This window comes from Pelobates fuscus, chromosome 10, assembly GCF_036172605.1.
Source record: "Pelobates fuscus isolate aPelFus1 chromosome 10, aPelFus1.pri, whole genome shotgun sequence".
In the NCBI taxonomy this organism is placed as follows: Eukaryota; Metazoa; Chordata; class Amphibia; order Anura; family Pelobatidae; genus Pelobates; species Pelobates fuscus.
The window spans coordinates 127,826,593-127,844,793 of record NC_086326.1 but is presented as its reverse complement, the minus strand read 5'-3'; the positions used below and the strand labels follow the sequence as shown (position 1 = coordinate 127,844,793).

General features: G+C 39.9%; 1 protein-coding gene across 1 annotated transcript in view; it reads right to left on the bottom strand.

The window, feature by feature from the left end:
• The window catches only part of RGR (retinal G protein coupled receptor), a 28,680-nt gene extending 14,843 nt beyond the window's left edge, over nt 1–13,837 (bottom strand). The window contains exons 1-2 of the mRNA XM_063435219.1: nt 13,665–13,837; nt 3,632–3,788 (exon numbers count right to left, since the gene is read on the bottom strand). Coding sequence (XP_063291289.1) covers nt 3,632–3,788; nt 13,665–13,743 — 236 coding nt within the window. The 5' untranslated portion in view covers nt 13,744–13,837. The remainder of the gene's footprint in view (nt 1–3,631; nt 3,789–13,664) is intronic.
• Nucleotides 13,838–18,201: the final 4,364 nt, after the last annotated feature.

Genomic DNA, 18,201 nt, shown 5'->3' with positions numbered 1-18,201 from the left:
TCAGCAGCATGACCAAGGAAGCTCTCTGTTCTTCCACCAGGTGCAAAGAACTCTTTCTGCGAGCTCCGAGATTCAGAGTGTTGCTGTGAGCTACAAAGGCAACCAGAGCCAGACTGAGGAAGAAAATTTGGCCCGGGCTTTATCTAATCAGAGAGTCCCAATGGTAGGGGGGTGGAGCCAGAGAGTGGGCATGTTGTGTCATCACCAATAGTATAGGAGTCTTGAGAAAGTCCCGTGGACGGGACGAAACGCGTAGACGTGACTGCATGTGTGGCTGGTTCCACCGGATCCTTTTCGGCTGCCTTCATCTGTTTTCTCCTTATTTTTGATTTATTTTATTTTACTCACTTATTCATTTATTTGTTTTTTTATATATATATATTCTTTGTGTTTAGTTTTTTGTTTTTATATATATTTTTTTCCCTTCTACCTACCAATTTTGTTCAGGATAGTGAAGGGTTCTATACCTCCGGACACAGTGAAGCCGGGAACTGACGGCTTTATATTCAAGGCTGCTCCATTTCAATCATACCGCGGTCTTTTGAGAAGATACCGACCGCGGTATATTTATATATAGTCATATCACAAGTGACTTACCAGGTGCCTGTGTGAGTGGTCTGTTACAGCGTTCACCGCGGTCTTTTTCGAAGATCCCGACCGCGGTGCATCTCACCGTTCCTCGACGGACCCCCTTTTTGAAGTGAATCGGATACCGGCGGCATAGAATCCTCTTCAATACCCTTTCCTTTTTTCTGGGGGTTTTTTTTCCTCTATTACCTCGGTGGGGGGCCCACACCGAGGCAGGTACTTTTCATTATTATTTATGCATTTAGTCCCTTTATATATATTCTTTATATATTAGTTTTTTATTTGTGGTTTTTTTGGCAGCTGCTTCTGATACCGTATGTGATACTTTGTACTCTCTACACAGAGTTAGTTGACAGATTAGCGTCTGCATTACACTTTGTATTGTGTTACATATTATATAGAGATAATTGATTGATACATTGTTTCACTAAAGTGGATTCATGCACACATTGTGACTTTTTATTTGATTCAATGCTTTGTTTTGATTTTTAAATAAATATATTTATTTTTTGTATAAGTGCTAAATCACAGTATATACAATAGTTTCTTTTTTTGATATTTTTTATTTCTGAGCGCACATACTTTTTTACTTTTTTGAGCTACCACTCATTTTTAGACGCTTGTGTATGTATGTAGCTGCCAGTCCCATATATTTGTTATTCAATACACCTGATATCTATCTTTTCTATCACCAATAGTATGCTTATCTCCTCAAAGTGAGCATGTTGGTTCAATGCTCTTCTAGAGCAGCACATGCGGAGAACTTTGCATGGGGAAAAGACCCTGTGTAATGTTCAGCGCTGTGTTTGCTTTTGCCTTGTCTCTAGTGTCTCGATTAGGATACTGGAGAACAAAAAGGTCAGGAGAGAGTACTGTTCATGCATTTGGTGGCTAATTGTGGCATTGCATATGTGTAAAGAGAGCTGTTTGTGGTGTGGTGTTTTGAGTAAATAAGTTGGTTGCAGTTGTGTTGCGTGGCAAGGGGCTGAAGTATGTATGTCTATTGGCTGTAGAGAGTGGATAGGTGTAGGGGATGTAGTGAATGTGTGCATAGCAGCTGTAGAGTAGGCACTATAGAGAGTGACTGTGTGTATATGTGACTGTGTGTATATGTGTGTAGGGCATGCTTAGTGTGTATATGGCATTTATTTTGTGTGTCACCGATATACTGTGTGGGTATGGAGGGTATCCGTGTGTTTGTAAGGGATTCATCCCTTCTCCGTAAGACTTTCACCCAGTCTCCACACATTCAAAAAATCATTGAAAATTCACTTCTTCAAGAAAGCATATCAATTAAACTGTTAGCAGGTTTTTATCCCCCATCCCCCATGACTCCTCTCCTGCAACTGTCAAAAATTACCTACTAAGCCCTCAATGAATACTTTTTTAACAACCTACTTCTTACTCCTACTTTTACCCTTTGTGTCACTATACCCCACTCCCTCTAGAATGTAAGCTCATTGAGCAGGGCCCTCCACCTCTCTGTTCCTGTATGTCCAATTGTCTGGTTAAAATTACATGTCTGTTAGTCCACCCATTGTACAGCGTTACGGAATGTGATGGCCCCATATAAATAATAAAATAATAATAATAATTCATAGTGTGTATATGGGATGTACTGTGTGTGTCAAGGATGTACTGTGTGTGTGTGTGTGTGTGTGTGAGGGGAGGGGGGTGCAGTTTAATTATGAATGGAGAAAAATATTTCATATACCCACCTCCCTTCATATTACCTTTGGGCAGGAAAGAGGGACACTTAAAGGCTGGGTGGTCCAGTGATGTCTGGTGTCTCTAGACCTGCACCTCCACTGGGTGCAGACCGAGATCCCTCTTCTTGTGAGCACTGGCACTGTTCTGTGTCGGAGCATTGCCGTGGTATCTCACGGGAACACTCTGAATTACAGAACACACAAAAGGATCTCTCTGAACTTGGTGGAAGTTCAGAGAGCCTCCCTAGTCCTCCTATATACTGCTGACCTGCCCACCGAGCCGGCTATGAAAATATGAAGCATGTCGCCAACTGCATTATCCTTTAATTTCCCCTGGTCATCACGGCTCAGCATATGCATGGTTTGCCTGATGGGCAGTCTGAGTCTTATAGCAATGCTCCAACACAGAACAGTTCCAGAGTGCGTAAGAACAGGGATCTTGGCCTGCACCTGGTGGAGCTGTCCCCCCCCCCCCCTCCATGCCAAAAGGTAATAGGAAGGGAGGCGGGGCCCTTGCACACGCTTACTCTTTACAGTCCCTACACATTCACTACATCTTCCTACACTACAGCCGCTATGAACACACTCGCTACATCCCCCCTACAGCACATATACACTCTCTCACTCTCAACCAGTAGACACACAACACAACTGCAACCAACTAATTCACACAAAATACCACACCACACCACATAAACATACTCAATACCATAATTAGTCACCAAGTGCATGCAAAGTACTCCCTCCTGGCCTTTTTGTCCCTTGGTTTCCTTAGAGAGACACCAAAGAAAAGTTAAAAGCAAACATAGCAGTGCGCATGACACAGGTCCCTTTCCCATGCAAGAGACCTTCACACATGGATAGCTTGTAAAAGACAGCTGTGGACATTGTTCCATAGATATGATGCTCCACTGATGTAAGCAATGATGGCCAAATCCACTTGCATTATACATGGAATATACCTGCTTAACGAACTGCCTGTACTTAGAATAAATATAAACATGTTTGTTCTACACAAAATATAAGAATGTTTATGTATACCTCTTATAAGAACTATTTATGCAACTGTCATTTATCCGTATTATCAGAGGGTGTAGTGTGGTCAGCGTGTAGTTTAGTGTGAATAATTATAATGCTAATGAAGTTCTGTAACACATGGGGTTGTATCTTTGACATCCTTATCTATCCTAGGCAAATACATACACACATTAGAGCAAAATCTATTCTCTAGACTGTATTTGCGTTAAACCTATATCTGTCTCATTAATTACAGGTCAGTTATTCTATTTGTTAGACTGACCCTTCTCTTTTTTCGGGTAAACGCATTTTTATACCTCAAAAAACTGGAAAAGGCAGCAACGAAAGCATTAATAGATAGGGCGATGTCTGCCACTGCCAGGCTTATAATCAACAAATTACTGGGCGTTCTGAGCTCTCGGACTTTGTAGAAAGAAAGAATTGTCAGACCGTTCAACAGGAATCCAAGAAGAGCTGTGGATATAAGTGGAAAATGGAAAAGTTAAATGTTAGATTATTTGTATTTAAAGGGATATTCTAAGCACCAAAACTAATGCCGTAATGATGTTGGTATAAATACCATGTTGCTGCAGTATTGAAAAATGTAAACATTGCCTTTTCATCATTGCCAAACACTTTGAATGCTTCTCATAGAGAAGCATTGGTTTCACTGATTCTCTCTGAGAAGCATCCGATTGATTGAACGTGACAATTGCCACAAATGCCCACTAGGTTCCTACTATGAGAAATATTTGATTGGACTTGAGATTATCTGGATGGATGATAGTAGTGGAGAAGTAGCTGCTAAGTGGAGACTGACCGGCACTGGATTACCGGTGAGTAAAAGCATTTGATCATAACCCTAGGAACACTATAATCAAAAACTGTTTATTTGTATAGAGGGCTTGTTTAAAGTCTGCTATTATGTCATAATAAATAGGAAGAATTACATGTTTTTCCAGGTCCCAAATAATCATTTGAATAGTCTGAAAGTGATTTTTATGACTTTCATTAAAGAGGGATTGTCACTTCTCAGGATTTTTAATGTTATGGTTATTTAACTCCAATATAACAAATATGTGTATATGAAGAATAAGATCAACATTATTTGCATCTATCCTGGAACACAGCATATCCTTCTGTCAATCATTGTTATAATCTCTGTCTTTTCTGTCATTGAATGCAATTGCCAGTAGAGAAACAAACAAAAGGTGAGATTTATCAAAGTGTCTCAGACAGTTTTGAACCCTTTTTTTTTTCTTTGGTACATTTTATTAAATCCATCTGTTGCCATTTTTTTTAGATGCAAATGTCTTAATAATCTTTCAACCACTAAAGTATTCTGTCTCACTTCTATTTTATTTGCCACTCTAAGTTTGGTGGTATTTTCCAAAATAGATACTTCAGTAAAAAAAAAATGCCTGATTTAGGAAAGCCACATTTTTTTTTAGAATAATTGTATAAATCATTTAATAAATATAAATAGATTAGAAAACCAAAAAGAAAAAGACAATTTTCAGAACAGTTTGATAAATTGCCCCCCAGTGTTTATCTTTCTCCTTCTTCAATTTCATGTGTGCCCTGACTGTGCCAAGACTGAACTGGATTGAACCGGATGCTAAATCTTATTTACACTTTTAAAAGAGGCAACTCTTGAAAAAAGATTAAGACAAGATCTAGATTTTCTATGTAACGCTTCAATGTTTTATGTGTAGTTTTCAGGAAAGTGACATTTCTCCATTTATAATAAAGTTCAGCATTTCTGTTTTGGTGGTTTTATCCATTTAACACTTTTGGGTTTATTTGTCAGGGGCTGTGTGGACCTGATAAGGGTTTTTAAATACTTAGACTGAAATACTTGAGCTGGAAAATTTTGTTACATATTTGTTTTGTATTAAATTGTAAACCACAATTCCTGTTTAGCTTATACAATTGTATATATTTCTTAAAGAGAGTATGAGTGTATGGAAAAATCAATAGTTTATTTAAATTATTTTTTTGTAAAATTAATTCTTTTTTTTTTCTTTTTTTAATTCTAACCAATTTATTTTCTCCACATTTCCTCCAGATCTTCTATATTCTAGAAGTCCAGAAACATTGGGGAAAATATGTTAACTTCCATAGTCATTTGTCTTGGGAGATTGGTTAGGGTGTGATAGAGAAATCCATACTGACATTGACCTGTTAGTGTGAAGTTGTAATAATGGCAATTATATTAACGTAAATATGAATAAATGTGCTATACAAAATACAAAACAAAACTGCAACATTTATTTAGTCAACTGAAAAATAGGTCTCCAAAGGGACTTTAAAGTGACACTAACTTGTAAAGGGTGAATGCATTTAATTATTTACATCTTGGTCTGCTAAAAAAGCTTCTTCATTTTACTTTTTTCTGATACATACTGTTTCCATTTATGTCTCCATTTTCTTCTTTCAGTTTCACAATAACAACTGCATAAATATGCACTGGGGTTGTTGCATGGCTAAGTTGGATACATTGGACAAGGCCAACAGTCAACCAGTATGGAGGGTCAGCTAAGAGTCATGGTTTTGGAAAGTCAACGAGCAGCCTCAGTCCTCTCAGTCCTCTCAGTCCTCTCCTTTGTAATACTTAAAGGGACACTATAGTCACCCAGACCACTTCAGCTCAATGAAGTGGTCTGGGTGCCAGGTCCGAATGTTTTAACCCTTCAGATGTAAACAAAGCAGTTTCATTGAAACTGCTATGTTTACATTGCAGGGTTAATTCAGCCTCTAGAGTAGCGGCTGTCTTCCTGACAGCCGCTAGAGGCGCTTCTGCGACGCTGGATGTGAAAATCGCATCTAGTGTGCAGAACGTCCATAGGAAAGCTTTGAGAAATGCTTTCCTATGGACTGTTTGAATGCGCACGCGGCTCTTGCCGTGCATGCACATTCCGCTCCACTTGCGAGCTGACGTCTGAGTGGGAGGAGAGGTCACCAGGTCAGAGGGAGGATTAAGGTAAGGTCGGGGACTGGCATGGGTCGGAGGGTCTATTTAGATGTTATCAAGCATTGCTGTTTTCATTTGATTTAGACTAAGATGAATACTTTAATTTTAGGAGTGTGATTGGGTGAGGTCAGGGGTGGGGCTATTCTGAGAAGTTTTAGGGGACGTGCTAATTTATACAATTAAAATGTAATGTAGAACAAAAACAACAATGCGGCACAGAACAGTAGATTTAATCATTTGGCATTCCATGAAACTACAGTAAAAAAACAAAACATGATTTAATGGTGGTGTTTTATTATTAATGTCTTATAAATTAAATTCAAAGCTAAACTGTTTGTTGTGTACCTTTAAAGGGATGCTACACGCACCCAGACCACTTAATGTCACTGAAGTGATCTGGATGCAGTGCCCTTGACTGTATACCCCTGTAATGTAAAACACTCTAGTTTCAGAGATTAGGTTTCTGAGTTGGGTTAAGTCCACCTTTAGCATATGTCTTACTCCCTCCCACATGCTCTGAGTTGCTCCCGGTGTTGCCAATGTGAAAGGGGCCTGGTCTTGCGGTTAACGATCGGGCCCCTGCTCAGCAATGCACCTGCTGCACCGGCAGTAGTTCCACCACTGGGTGAAATATATTACTGATCTATCCACTAACCTGACCAGTCAAAACTGCTTAATAACATGTAGTTGTCCCCCCATGCTTCCAAAACAGCTCTGACACATTGAGACATGGACTCCACAAGACCCCTTAATATGTCCTGTGGTATCTGGCACCAAGACATTAGCAGTCCTGCAAGGTCTGCAAGTTGCAAAGTGGGGTCACCATGGATGGGATTCGTTGTTCCAGTACATTCCACACATGTTCAATCAAATTGAGATCTGGAATTTGGAGGCCAATGCTGCACTTGAACTCTTTATCATGTTCCTCAAACCATTCCTGAACAATTTGCAGTGTGTCAGGGTGCATTATTCTGCTGAAAGAGCCCCCTGCAATCAGGGAACACCAGTGCCATGAAGGGGTGTATGTGGTCTGCAACAATCTCTAGTTAGGTGGTCCATGTCACATTAACACACACATGAATGTCAGGACCCAAGGTTCCCCAGCAGAACGTTGCCTAGAGCATAACACTGCCTCCACTGGCAAGTCTTCTTCGCATAGTGCTATAGGCACTCTGACTGGTCTGCAGCTATGCAGCCCCATACACAGCAAACTGCAATGCTCTGTGTGTTCTGACACCTTTCTATCATGGCCAACATTATGTTTTTCAGCAATTTGAGGAAACAACAGCCGTCGCTCCTCACATGCATCATTGCCCTTTGGGCGCCTATGATCTTGATGCCGATTCACCGGTTGTCCTTGCACCACTTTTAGTAGATACTAACTACTGCATACTGGAAACACTCCACAAAACCTGCCTCTTTGGAGATGCTCTGACCCGGTCATCTAGTCATCACTATTTGGTCCTTGTCAAAGTCGATCTTTTCACTTGCCCATTTTTCCTGCTTCCGAAACATGAAATTCAAGTAGTGGCTGTTCATTTACTGCCTAATATATCCCACCCATATGTCTTTGGTTTTAAGGTAGTGCCTAATCAGTGTATGTGAATCCAATTATGTGTTCATATTTGCCCACAATTGATCATTTATATAGGCACTTAGGTATATTTTTGAATATGTCTGCAACTTCCAGTTATTAGTAAGTCACTTATTAAAATGTCTTATAACAACCTTGCCCCGGGCAACCCCTAACACCCGCCCCCCACTGACACCTCTAAAAATAAAGTGTCCCAATGTCCTTGTTTGTCTATTTGAGATGTTGGAAGGTATGGGTCTGCTCCTGCCTTCATTACCTGAACAATGGAGCCAGAATCCAGGGAACCTGCACTGCATGGCTAAGCCCCTTGGCTGAAAACAGGTAGCTGACACTCTCAGCCAATGTGCTAACCCTTCACTGCAACCCTTTACTTAGTTTAAGCATGCGTGGGATAGGCATAAGGCTATCCTAACTATAAGATAAGGCTAGGGACTAATGAAAGTATTTAGAAAATTGTGCAGACTAGATGGGCTGAATGGTTCTTATCTGCCATCACATTCTATGTTTCTATGCATAGCTTAACTAATGAATGCAACTAAACAAGCCGGGTCTGAAGTAGTGAAGTTGGGGGACCGCATCTAGCAAAGCCTAAGTAAGAATTAAAACCATCCTAAAACAGTTTGATCACTTACAATGAGGACGACAAGCCACCATAACCACCAAAGTGCTTTGTAGTAGTTATGGTGCTTGAAGTGTTCCTTTAATATACTCATATAATTAGGCCCATCAAAACTTTCAGGCCCCTAATCTGGTCCTTCTTTTAAGAATTTGCCTTCATAAGTTTCTCCTTAATATGTAAATTGCAGTTTCATGATGTAGGCATATCCGAGTTAAATGTATTTATTTATTGATTTTTTTCGGTTATGTCAATATGTGGAATAAGGTCTCAACCTCCCCTGCTCTAAAGGGTTAAAGGACCACTCTAGGCACCCAGACCACTTCAGCTTAATGAAGTGGTCTGGGTGCCAGGTCCAGCTAGCTTTTACCCTTTTTTTTATAAACATAGCAGTTTCAGAGAAACTGCTATGTTTATACTGAGGGTTAAGCCAGCCTCCAGAGCCTCTAGTGGCTGTCTCATTGACAGCCGCTAGAGGCGCTTGCGTGCTTCTCACTGTGAAAATTACAGTGAGAGCACGCAAGCGTCCATAGGAAAGCATTATGAATGCTTTCCTATGCGACCGGCTGAATGCGAGCGCGGCTCCTGCCGCGCATGCGCATTCAGCCGATGACGTCGCGAGGAAGAAGAGGAGGAGGAAAGCTCCCCGCCCGGCGCTGGAGAAAGAGGTAAGTTTAACCCCTTCCTCCCCCCAGAGCCCGGCGGGAGTGGGTCCCTGAGGGTGGGGGCACCCTCAGGGCACTCTAGTGCCAGGAAAACAAGTATGTTTTCCTGGCACTAGAGTGGTCCTTTAACCTTAGGTTACCTGTTTGAACGTGCCCACCGAGCGAGGAAAAAGGTTGGCTGGTGGTAAGCATTGGGATGAAAAAGGAATTTATGCCGAGGGGGGAGGTGAGAAGAAGTGGTGCATAGGCTCATGCAGGGCCGCCATCAGGGCATGACAACCGTAACAATTGTCACAATTGTCACAATTGTATCAGCAGAACTGCCGCCGGTGCATCTGCACCGGGGCCCACACGCTGATGGGGCCCATCAGGTGACCCAAGCATTTAGGGCCACCTGATGGGCCCTATTATCTGTAATAGCGCGACCAGGCCCGTTTAAGAAATAAAAATAAAAATGCAGCCGGAAGCAAGTGCTGCTGGGAGGAAGTGACGTCCGGTCACTTCCTCCCAGTTTACTCCGCGCGGGAAGGAGGAGAGAAAGGCCGCGAGGAGAGGCAGCCGACTCACATCATCCCCAGCTGAAAATGAGGTGTATGTGTGTATGCCAGTGTATGTGTATGTCAGTGTATGTGTGTGTGTATGCTAGTGTATCTGTGTGTGTATGCCAGTGTATGTGTGTGTGTATGCCAGTGTATGTGTATGCCTGTATATGCCACTGTATGTGTATGTCAGTGTATGTGTATGCCAGTGTATGTGTGTGTGTGTGCCAGTGTATGTATGCCAGTGTGTGTGTGTATGTATGCCAGTGTATGTGTATGCCAGTGTGTGTGTATGCCAGTGCAGGTATGCCAGTGTATGTGTATGCCTGTGTATGCCAGTGTATGTGTATGCCAGTGTATGTCAGTGTATGTGTATGCCAGTGTATGTATGTATGCCAGTGTATGTATATGCCAGTGTATGTATGTATGGCAGTGTATGTGTGTATGCCAGTGTGTGTGTATGCCTGTGTATGCCAGTGTATGTGTATGCCAGTGTATGTATGTATGCCAGTGTATGTGTATGCCAGTGTATTTATGTATGCCAGTGTATGTGTATGTCAGTGTCTGTATGCCAGTGTATGTGTATGTCAGTGTATGTATGTATGCCAGTGTATGTATGCCAGTATGTGTATGCCAGTGTATGTATGTATGCCAGTGTGTGTGTGTGCCAGTGTATGTGTATGCCAGTGTATGTCAGTGTGTATGTGTGTCAGTGTATGTATGCCAGTGTATGTATGTATGCCAGTGTATGTATGCCGGTGTATGTGTGTATGCCGCTGTATGTGTGTATGCATGCCAGTGTATGTGTGTATGTATGCCAGTGCATGTGTGTATGTATGCCAGTGTATGCATGTATGCCAGTGTGTATGTGTATGCCAGTGTATGTCAGTGTATGTATGCCAGTGTATGTCAGTGTATGCCAGTGTATGTGTGTATGCCGGTGTATGTCAGTGTTTGTGTATGCCAGTGTATGTGTGCCAGTGTGTGTAAGCCATTGTGTGTATGCCAGTGTTTGTGCACTGTGTGTATGCCAGTGTGTATGCATGTGTGTATGTCTGTTTCAGTATTTGTATCTGTTAGTGTGTGTGTGTGTATTCCTGTGGGCGGGATTTGAAGGCGGGCCCTGTGGGCGGGCTTGAAGGGGGGCCCAGACCTTGAGCTGTGTTAGGGGCTCCAAAATTTCTGATGGCGGCCCTGGGCTCATGGTCAGTATATTGGCAAGGACGGCTTGGTTATACTGTATGATACTATATGTTAACCTCTTTGTTACGGTATGGTTATTTATGTTTGATGTTTGGTTTATATCAAGTAAAGATAAAGATTAAAATAAATTATGGATGTGTTATACAGTATTTATCATATGTTATAATAAATGCTGGCCTGTTTCATCCATACTATGTTGTCTGTCATTATTTGGGTGGTAAGTTGGATAGTTCTCCGTTATTATGCTGCATCACGATTCCCCACTACGTACATACATGATTACTGAGATATTATAGAAAAAGATATATGCAATTGAGCAATGGGCCTAAATATGGTCTCAATTTAAGCCAAACGGAACGCCGTTGGACAGCTGAAATCAGGGCCTGAGGCTTCTAATCCGTGCCCTGAATTAATAAAAAATCATAACTGTTTGCCCGCTTGCAGCGCTATTAGCCAATGAGCAAATGGTAAAAATCCTCATGCTAGGGTCACAGCTGCCACATTGAAAATGGGGTAAATAAGATCCCCATATTACTATAATGGAGGTTTTAAACCTTCATATATCCCACCTGCCATATTGCAGGTAGGGGCGTGTCTGCCAGAAGGATTGCTGCCCAGTCTCTAGAAAAGGCCCAAGACTTGGCTGTCTGAGCATTCTTATTGCTCATATTGCAAAACTGATATAGCATGGAAAAGACCATATAAGGACTTTCCTCAATATCTGAGCTTAGTCTGCGGCGAGCCCTCCATGAGTGAAGATGGATTCATTTGATTACATTGTTTTTTTTTAATTTGTCACATAATGGATTTTTATATGTTTTAGAATAAAGGAGACCTTTAATGTTTTTTCACAGTTATTCGATTAATTGCCCCTTCATTATTATTAGAGTGATTGATGGGTGGATAGGGTTCTTTATTTCTATTTGGGGTGGCTAGGAAATTGGGGGGATGAACGGGGCATACTACTATTTGGGAGGTGGACAATTGCATGTCCACACGCCCATTGTATAATCAATAAGGGCACCCTCCAATGGATGAGGGCTGGAGGGTTCTATGTTGTCCTTGATTAATATTAGAAGTACCCCCACTAATCACCAGTGAGCGGGACTACGGGTAGACATTAGTTCCTTCCTTATGAATATTTGAAAAGCCATGATCCGCTGACCACTAATGGGTGGTACATCAGCATGTTACCCCCATTTTTTTTTAAATGAAATATCCACACTCACTGGCCGTGGGTGGGGTCAGGGTGCACCCTATTACTTTTTTAAAAGGTACCCAACTTAATGCTCCTGGGTGAGAGAACAGGGTGACTTTGTCCCCTTCTCCTTAATTCACAGGCCCTACCACCTTGGGATGGGACCTTCTTATTTTAAATTTTTTTTAAGTAATGCTAGCCTCCACATAATTAAGCCTTGCATCTTCAAAGTTTTGTTTTTTTTAAGTACTTTCCAGCTTGTTGTTAGTGCTGCCAGCGGGCAAATAGTTCTTCAAATGATCAATTCACTTGCAAGTGAACAATAATTTTCTGATCCACATGTGGGTGAATGCGTTCATTTTTTTATTCGGTTGCCATGCGACCGTTACTAAATGTGTGATTCCTATGATTTATAATGGTTGACATGTGAATATGACAAAGTTTCTGAATTTTAGGAATAATTGATACAGAAATGGTCATAAAAACCAAATCCTGACCACATATTAGGCTTTTATAAATTTGCGAAGTGCCGGTGCGGTTGGAATTCAGTCATATTCACCTAATTTTTTTCTGAATAGTTTAGTGAATAACCCTGTATATCATAGCTATGTTCACAAACCTTTTTAGCATGTTGTATGTCATCAGTATAGAAATACATACATAAAGTATTATATACTGTTTCAAATGAGACATGCTTTCATTGAATTTCTAATCACTCATTTTTCAAAGATTCACTTTGACAATTCTTAGTTTCATTTTTTGATGATTAAAAATAAGAAGGAACAAACATTGAGACATTTTTTAAATGCAGTTAATAATTTTTTTTCATTTTTTTTTTAAGTATCCGAGAGTGTTAAGCACATCTTCTCAGATTAAAAAAACTATTACTAATTTATTAACTTGAATTAATGGAATTAACTTCATCAACCTGAGAAGAGGGAATATTTGAGATGACCCTGCCGGGAATATAACCTGCAACCTGCGGTTTGAACAAGCTCTTCACTTGCACCATGCTGAGATGTTACAAAAACATTAGAAAACACTGACACTTGACGTTTAATACATTAATGACCAAATTTGACCCTTCACTGTAATTCCAATCTGATATCTGCATAACGTATGCAAAATGCAGTGTGCCCTGCTTATTTAGTCATTACATCTTATAATAGGCTTCTTAAAAAACTGCTTTTTATGACAGCGTGTATACCATTACTGCTTCTTAGTCAATTAATAGCCATGCCTTTATGCACTGATAAATGAATGCATTCTACATGACGTTACTGCAGATTGATTATAGAATTCTACCAGATTGATATTATTTGTAGGCTATAAATCAAAAAGACATCATAGTAGTTATCCAAGTGCATCATCATCTCCGCATACGCCATAAATACCTGTTTCACACAAAATTCATTTTAGCAGAGCTAATATTGGCTGTTAGATATCATTTTTTATCGAGCTGCCTGTTGCATCTGGAAGCTGAGCAGTTCTGATCGGCTTGTAAATAAAACCCTTCTCTTATAAAACATCAGGATCTTGCGGCTATAAAGACATTCCTTACCTTCGACCAGTAACGTTGTACCAATGCCAAATACCTCAATCTCTGTGAATCCCTCTGGAACAGGGTAAGAGGTTACCATATTTGCAATGAGGTATCCGTAGTATACTGAAATGTCTTGTGCTTTCCCTTCTCAGGCACTGGGAGTTAAAACACTCCCTTTTATAGGGTCAGTTTCACGTGTTTCACCATGCACAATCATTATGTAAAGTCTTGCTTTTCAGAAGTTGTATATGAACCATCCCAATCCTCCAAAGAATTCTCTAATGATGTGAATAAAAGCATGATTCCAGTCTGGGCTCTTACAATCCCCCTTTTCCCTCCACCTTTTTCTAAATCGTATTTGCATACCATGTTAAAAAAAGAATGCTTTCATTCAATTGACAACAAGGTTTTTGTGAAGACACAATTATGAAAACTGTCTCTTTTTTAATGCTACTAATGTGTACTAGCAGCAGATCAGCAAATGCTTTGAGCAAACAGAATGCAAGGACAGAATGATGTCTGTCAACTTAGACATGAGCGCATTGATTTATTTTAGAATTGTGAAATTGCTGGTGCAGTTTTTTTACATCAATAACCGAAATCCAAGTGCTTTTACTATGAAAATGTATTCTTTCCTTTACAGAAACATTACATATAGGACTATTCATTAAACTAAGAATCGTAGTGAATAAAAGTCCAAATGGCAATATTTCATCTAAAATAGCCAAGCTGTGACTATAGTAGAGTTGGGAAATCTGTCCAAATATGCTACTTTGGCCTAAATGTTGCTATGCAGATTTTAATGTGCACCAATTTAAAGCTTAATGAATCAATTACATGTTTTTTTAGGACAATTCTATTTTACAAACGTCATAAAAATAGCTTGTTTGTTTTCTGGTAAGTCATCTGTAATTATTCTATTATTATTATTATTATTATTATTATTGCCATTTATATAGCGCCAATGTATCTCACAGAGCTTTAACCCCTTAAGGACCAAACTTCTGGAATAAAAGGGAATCATGACATGTCACACATGTCATGTGTCCTTAAGGGGTTAAAGGATAAGTGGGCAGGGGGAATTTAACAACAAATGAATGAGACAAACTCTTCACGAATTTTGAAAGGAATGCTAGGTTGATGAGGACCTTGCTCAAACAACCTTGCAATCTAAAGGAGACAGAGTATAAAAATACAAAAGGAAGATCTGTGTATGGGATAGTAACCAAGAGACAAGGAGACAAGTAGCAGTACTGGAAGGTTGGTGAGAAGTAGAGAGTGGACCCTCTAATTAAGTTTAAAGAGTAGGATATAGGTTTGAGGGATGACAGTTATACTGTGATGCCATTGGCTATTTTGGAGAGGTGGGCTTTAGGGGACTTTTTGAAGGATTAATCCGCAGGTTAGAGTCTGTTCCATGAGAATGGAGCTGCCTGTGAGATGCCCTGTAAATGAGAGTAAGTATAGCAAGTATGAGCAGAAGACAGAAACAGTAGAAGGTCACTGGCAGAGCAGGGGTGTATGGATGTGAAGGAAAGTAGCAGGTGCTAGACTGTTTGAGAGGTTTGTAGGTTAGAGTTAATAGTTTGAATTAGATAGCGTACAGAGAGCCAATGTAACAATTGGTGATGTGTAAGAGGAGCCACAAAAGGGCTATATCAGTCGGGGATCAGCATTCATTATGGGCAGTGGAGAGGTAGTATGGTTTCTGGAAAGACCAGTTAGGAGAGAATTAACAGTAATCAATGCAAGCAACTACAAGAGTTTGAACAAGCTCCTTAATAGCACCCTGCACAAGGGGTGGATGAAGGCAATGGTGGTTCAGTCGTGGTACACACAGTTATTTCTTCTATACATTGCAATAAATCAATACAAAATATGGTTCCTCCATGCACTTGTTAATAGCCAATTATAAAAAACAATACCAAACAAATATCAAAATAAAAAGTTCCCACAACATTGTGTAAATCAAACAAGCCAACAAACAAAAGGTGTGAGCTGCACCTACAAAGAGTTTCCACAACATTGTGCTAATCAAACAAACAAAGGAGTAAGCTACAATTAGCAACAATGTACATACACGAACTGGTAAAAATCCTTTGTGGAACTTCTTTTGTTAAACATATCTCAACGAAAAGACAAAAGACAAAGGGACAGATAATAGTGCAATATAATTAAAACTAGATGTACAGTGATAAGCATTGCATAGGGAATAACATGGTGCGTGTTTGTAGTGTCTGGTTCCTGTATCTAAGCATTGCTATTAAAATAGAAGTTCCACAAAGGATTTCACTATTTAATGCATGTACGTGTGTTGTTAAGCGCAGTTCACTCCTTTATTTGTTGGTTTACTTGTTAATAGCCAACAAAATAGCCTTGCATTCTGAGAATTAAATGACATAAGAAAACGGAGAACTACCCTGCTCTCCCGCAAAGCAACTACATCACATGCACTGTAGTTGCTCTGAATATTCCTCTGGCAAGTGCATGTCTTACTCCGCTAGAGAAGTATAGGAGCAGAATGACAAATATCACTCACTCCGATTTCTAATGCTTTGGCGTGAAGCCAGTGTAATGGGACAGGTGGCTTGTGCTAAGCAGAGCCATTTGCATATGGAGGTGGGAGGTAGGAGAGGGCATGACACATTAGTGTAACACCCATGGATCCGTATTACGACAACACTGAGGGAGGGGTAATTATTCATCTCACATCTCGTAACGCCGTTAAATATTATATCATTTATCATTATGACACATTAAATAATGACTGCATTAACATATGTTGTCACCTAAAATACCATGACAGGTTCACTTTAACAGAGACAGAGGTTTAAAATTGGATGTGAATGGAATCCGTTTAGTATATCTAAACCTGCAGAGAGATATCCAGGTCTCACTGACTCATGTCATATGTTTTGAGGGTGTTTGTTGCTGGAGTGATAGTTGTGATTGATTTGTAACTATAACTTTTATTGAGCTGAATTTAAAGTCAGATATGAGGATTTTTGCCAATTGTGAATACTCCGAGTGTACTAGAGGGATTATTTAAAGGCTGCAGAAATAGTTTGTAAAGCCAAGTATAATACATATAGCTGGCCTATCTTTGTAGATGTTTGACCACATACTGACATTGTGTTTGGATCTTGTTAATATTTTTAGGATGCTTCAATCTTACAAAATGCCCACAGTTCCTTACAAATTGATATTTTAGCAAAGTATGAATAAATTAATGAAAAATGAATTTGATATAAAAAATGAATGTTAATTACATTTACATTATTGCATTTTTATGTACCACAAACAGTAATCTATACACACAATTGCTGTTTTAGTCTACTGTCATATTCTAGTTATGAATTCAATAATTGAAATTAAAGTTATGCTAATATTTTTAAAATAAAAATGTTTTACTTAGTAAAGTGGTAATTATGGCACAGTTTACCATGGGAAGAACCAGTTCTGGTGTGTGTGTGTATTTTACTTTGACCCCTGGCTGATTGCCCCTTGTGTACCTTGAGTTGCTTCTCTGGACTCTGACCACTGAGAAGACCTGATCCTGCTTTAGGATAGCCCTTGGTGTACTCTGGAGCCTTGTCTGACCTGGCCCCTCCTTTTCAAGGACATAATCATTGCTATGTGGGTGACAGCTTGATAATTCAAGCAGAAATCTGAGTGGCAATTTTAAGTCAAGAATGTTTTTTTTCCATTTTGTGTCCCAATTAGAAATCAGTTCAAACTGGTATTTTCGCTTTTCGATTAACAGCAGAAGCAGAGATTTATAAAAGGCTGAACTTGATGGGTTTATTCAATTTCAGCTCATTAAAGCAACATTATAGGAACCAAAAATATTTTAGCTTTATGAAGTGGTTTTGGTGTATAGATCATGTCCCTACAGTCTCGCTGCTCAATTCTCTGCCATTTAGGAGTTAAATCACTTTGTTTATACAGCTCTAGACACTCCATACACCTGCAATCCTCAAGAATGGTGTGCAGTAAGTTTGAGCCTCCACCATGCCCAGTGTGTTGTAAAGGAAAGAAGAGCATGCTGGCTATTAGGGGCACTCCACAAAACTGGGAAATAAGGCAGGTCATTATGTCAGGGTACTGTTTTCACATGGCCCTGAAACGAAAACCAATACAATGTTCAACAGTGGGCTGGTGGACAGTTCCCTGGGATGAGGAGTCCAACTGTAAATGCCTGTCTGTCTTCTACTGGCACTCTCCACAACATCCTGCTGCTCTCCCTGTGGGTGGTAGTGACGCAATAGGCACTGCTGCTGTCATTCACCCCCTCCCCCCGCCACATTAATTTAAATTCAAGTAATTGAAGTGTTTTTTTTTTTTTTAAATGCGTTATGTTTGTGTTGAAACATGGGTTGTTGCTTAGTGGATTTACTAAAATTGTAACATTTTTGTGTTTTTGTATACTGTACTCAGTGTATGCAGGGTTCACTTGTACAGTGAATTATAGCCACACACTGTGTATAAAGCTTGCAACTTCTAAAGTGGCAAAGCTCACTGGAAATAATCTGTCTTTTACTAGAAATAAATTAAA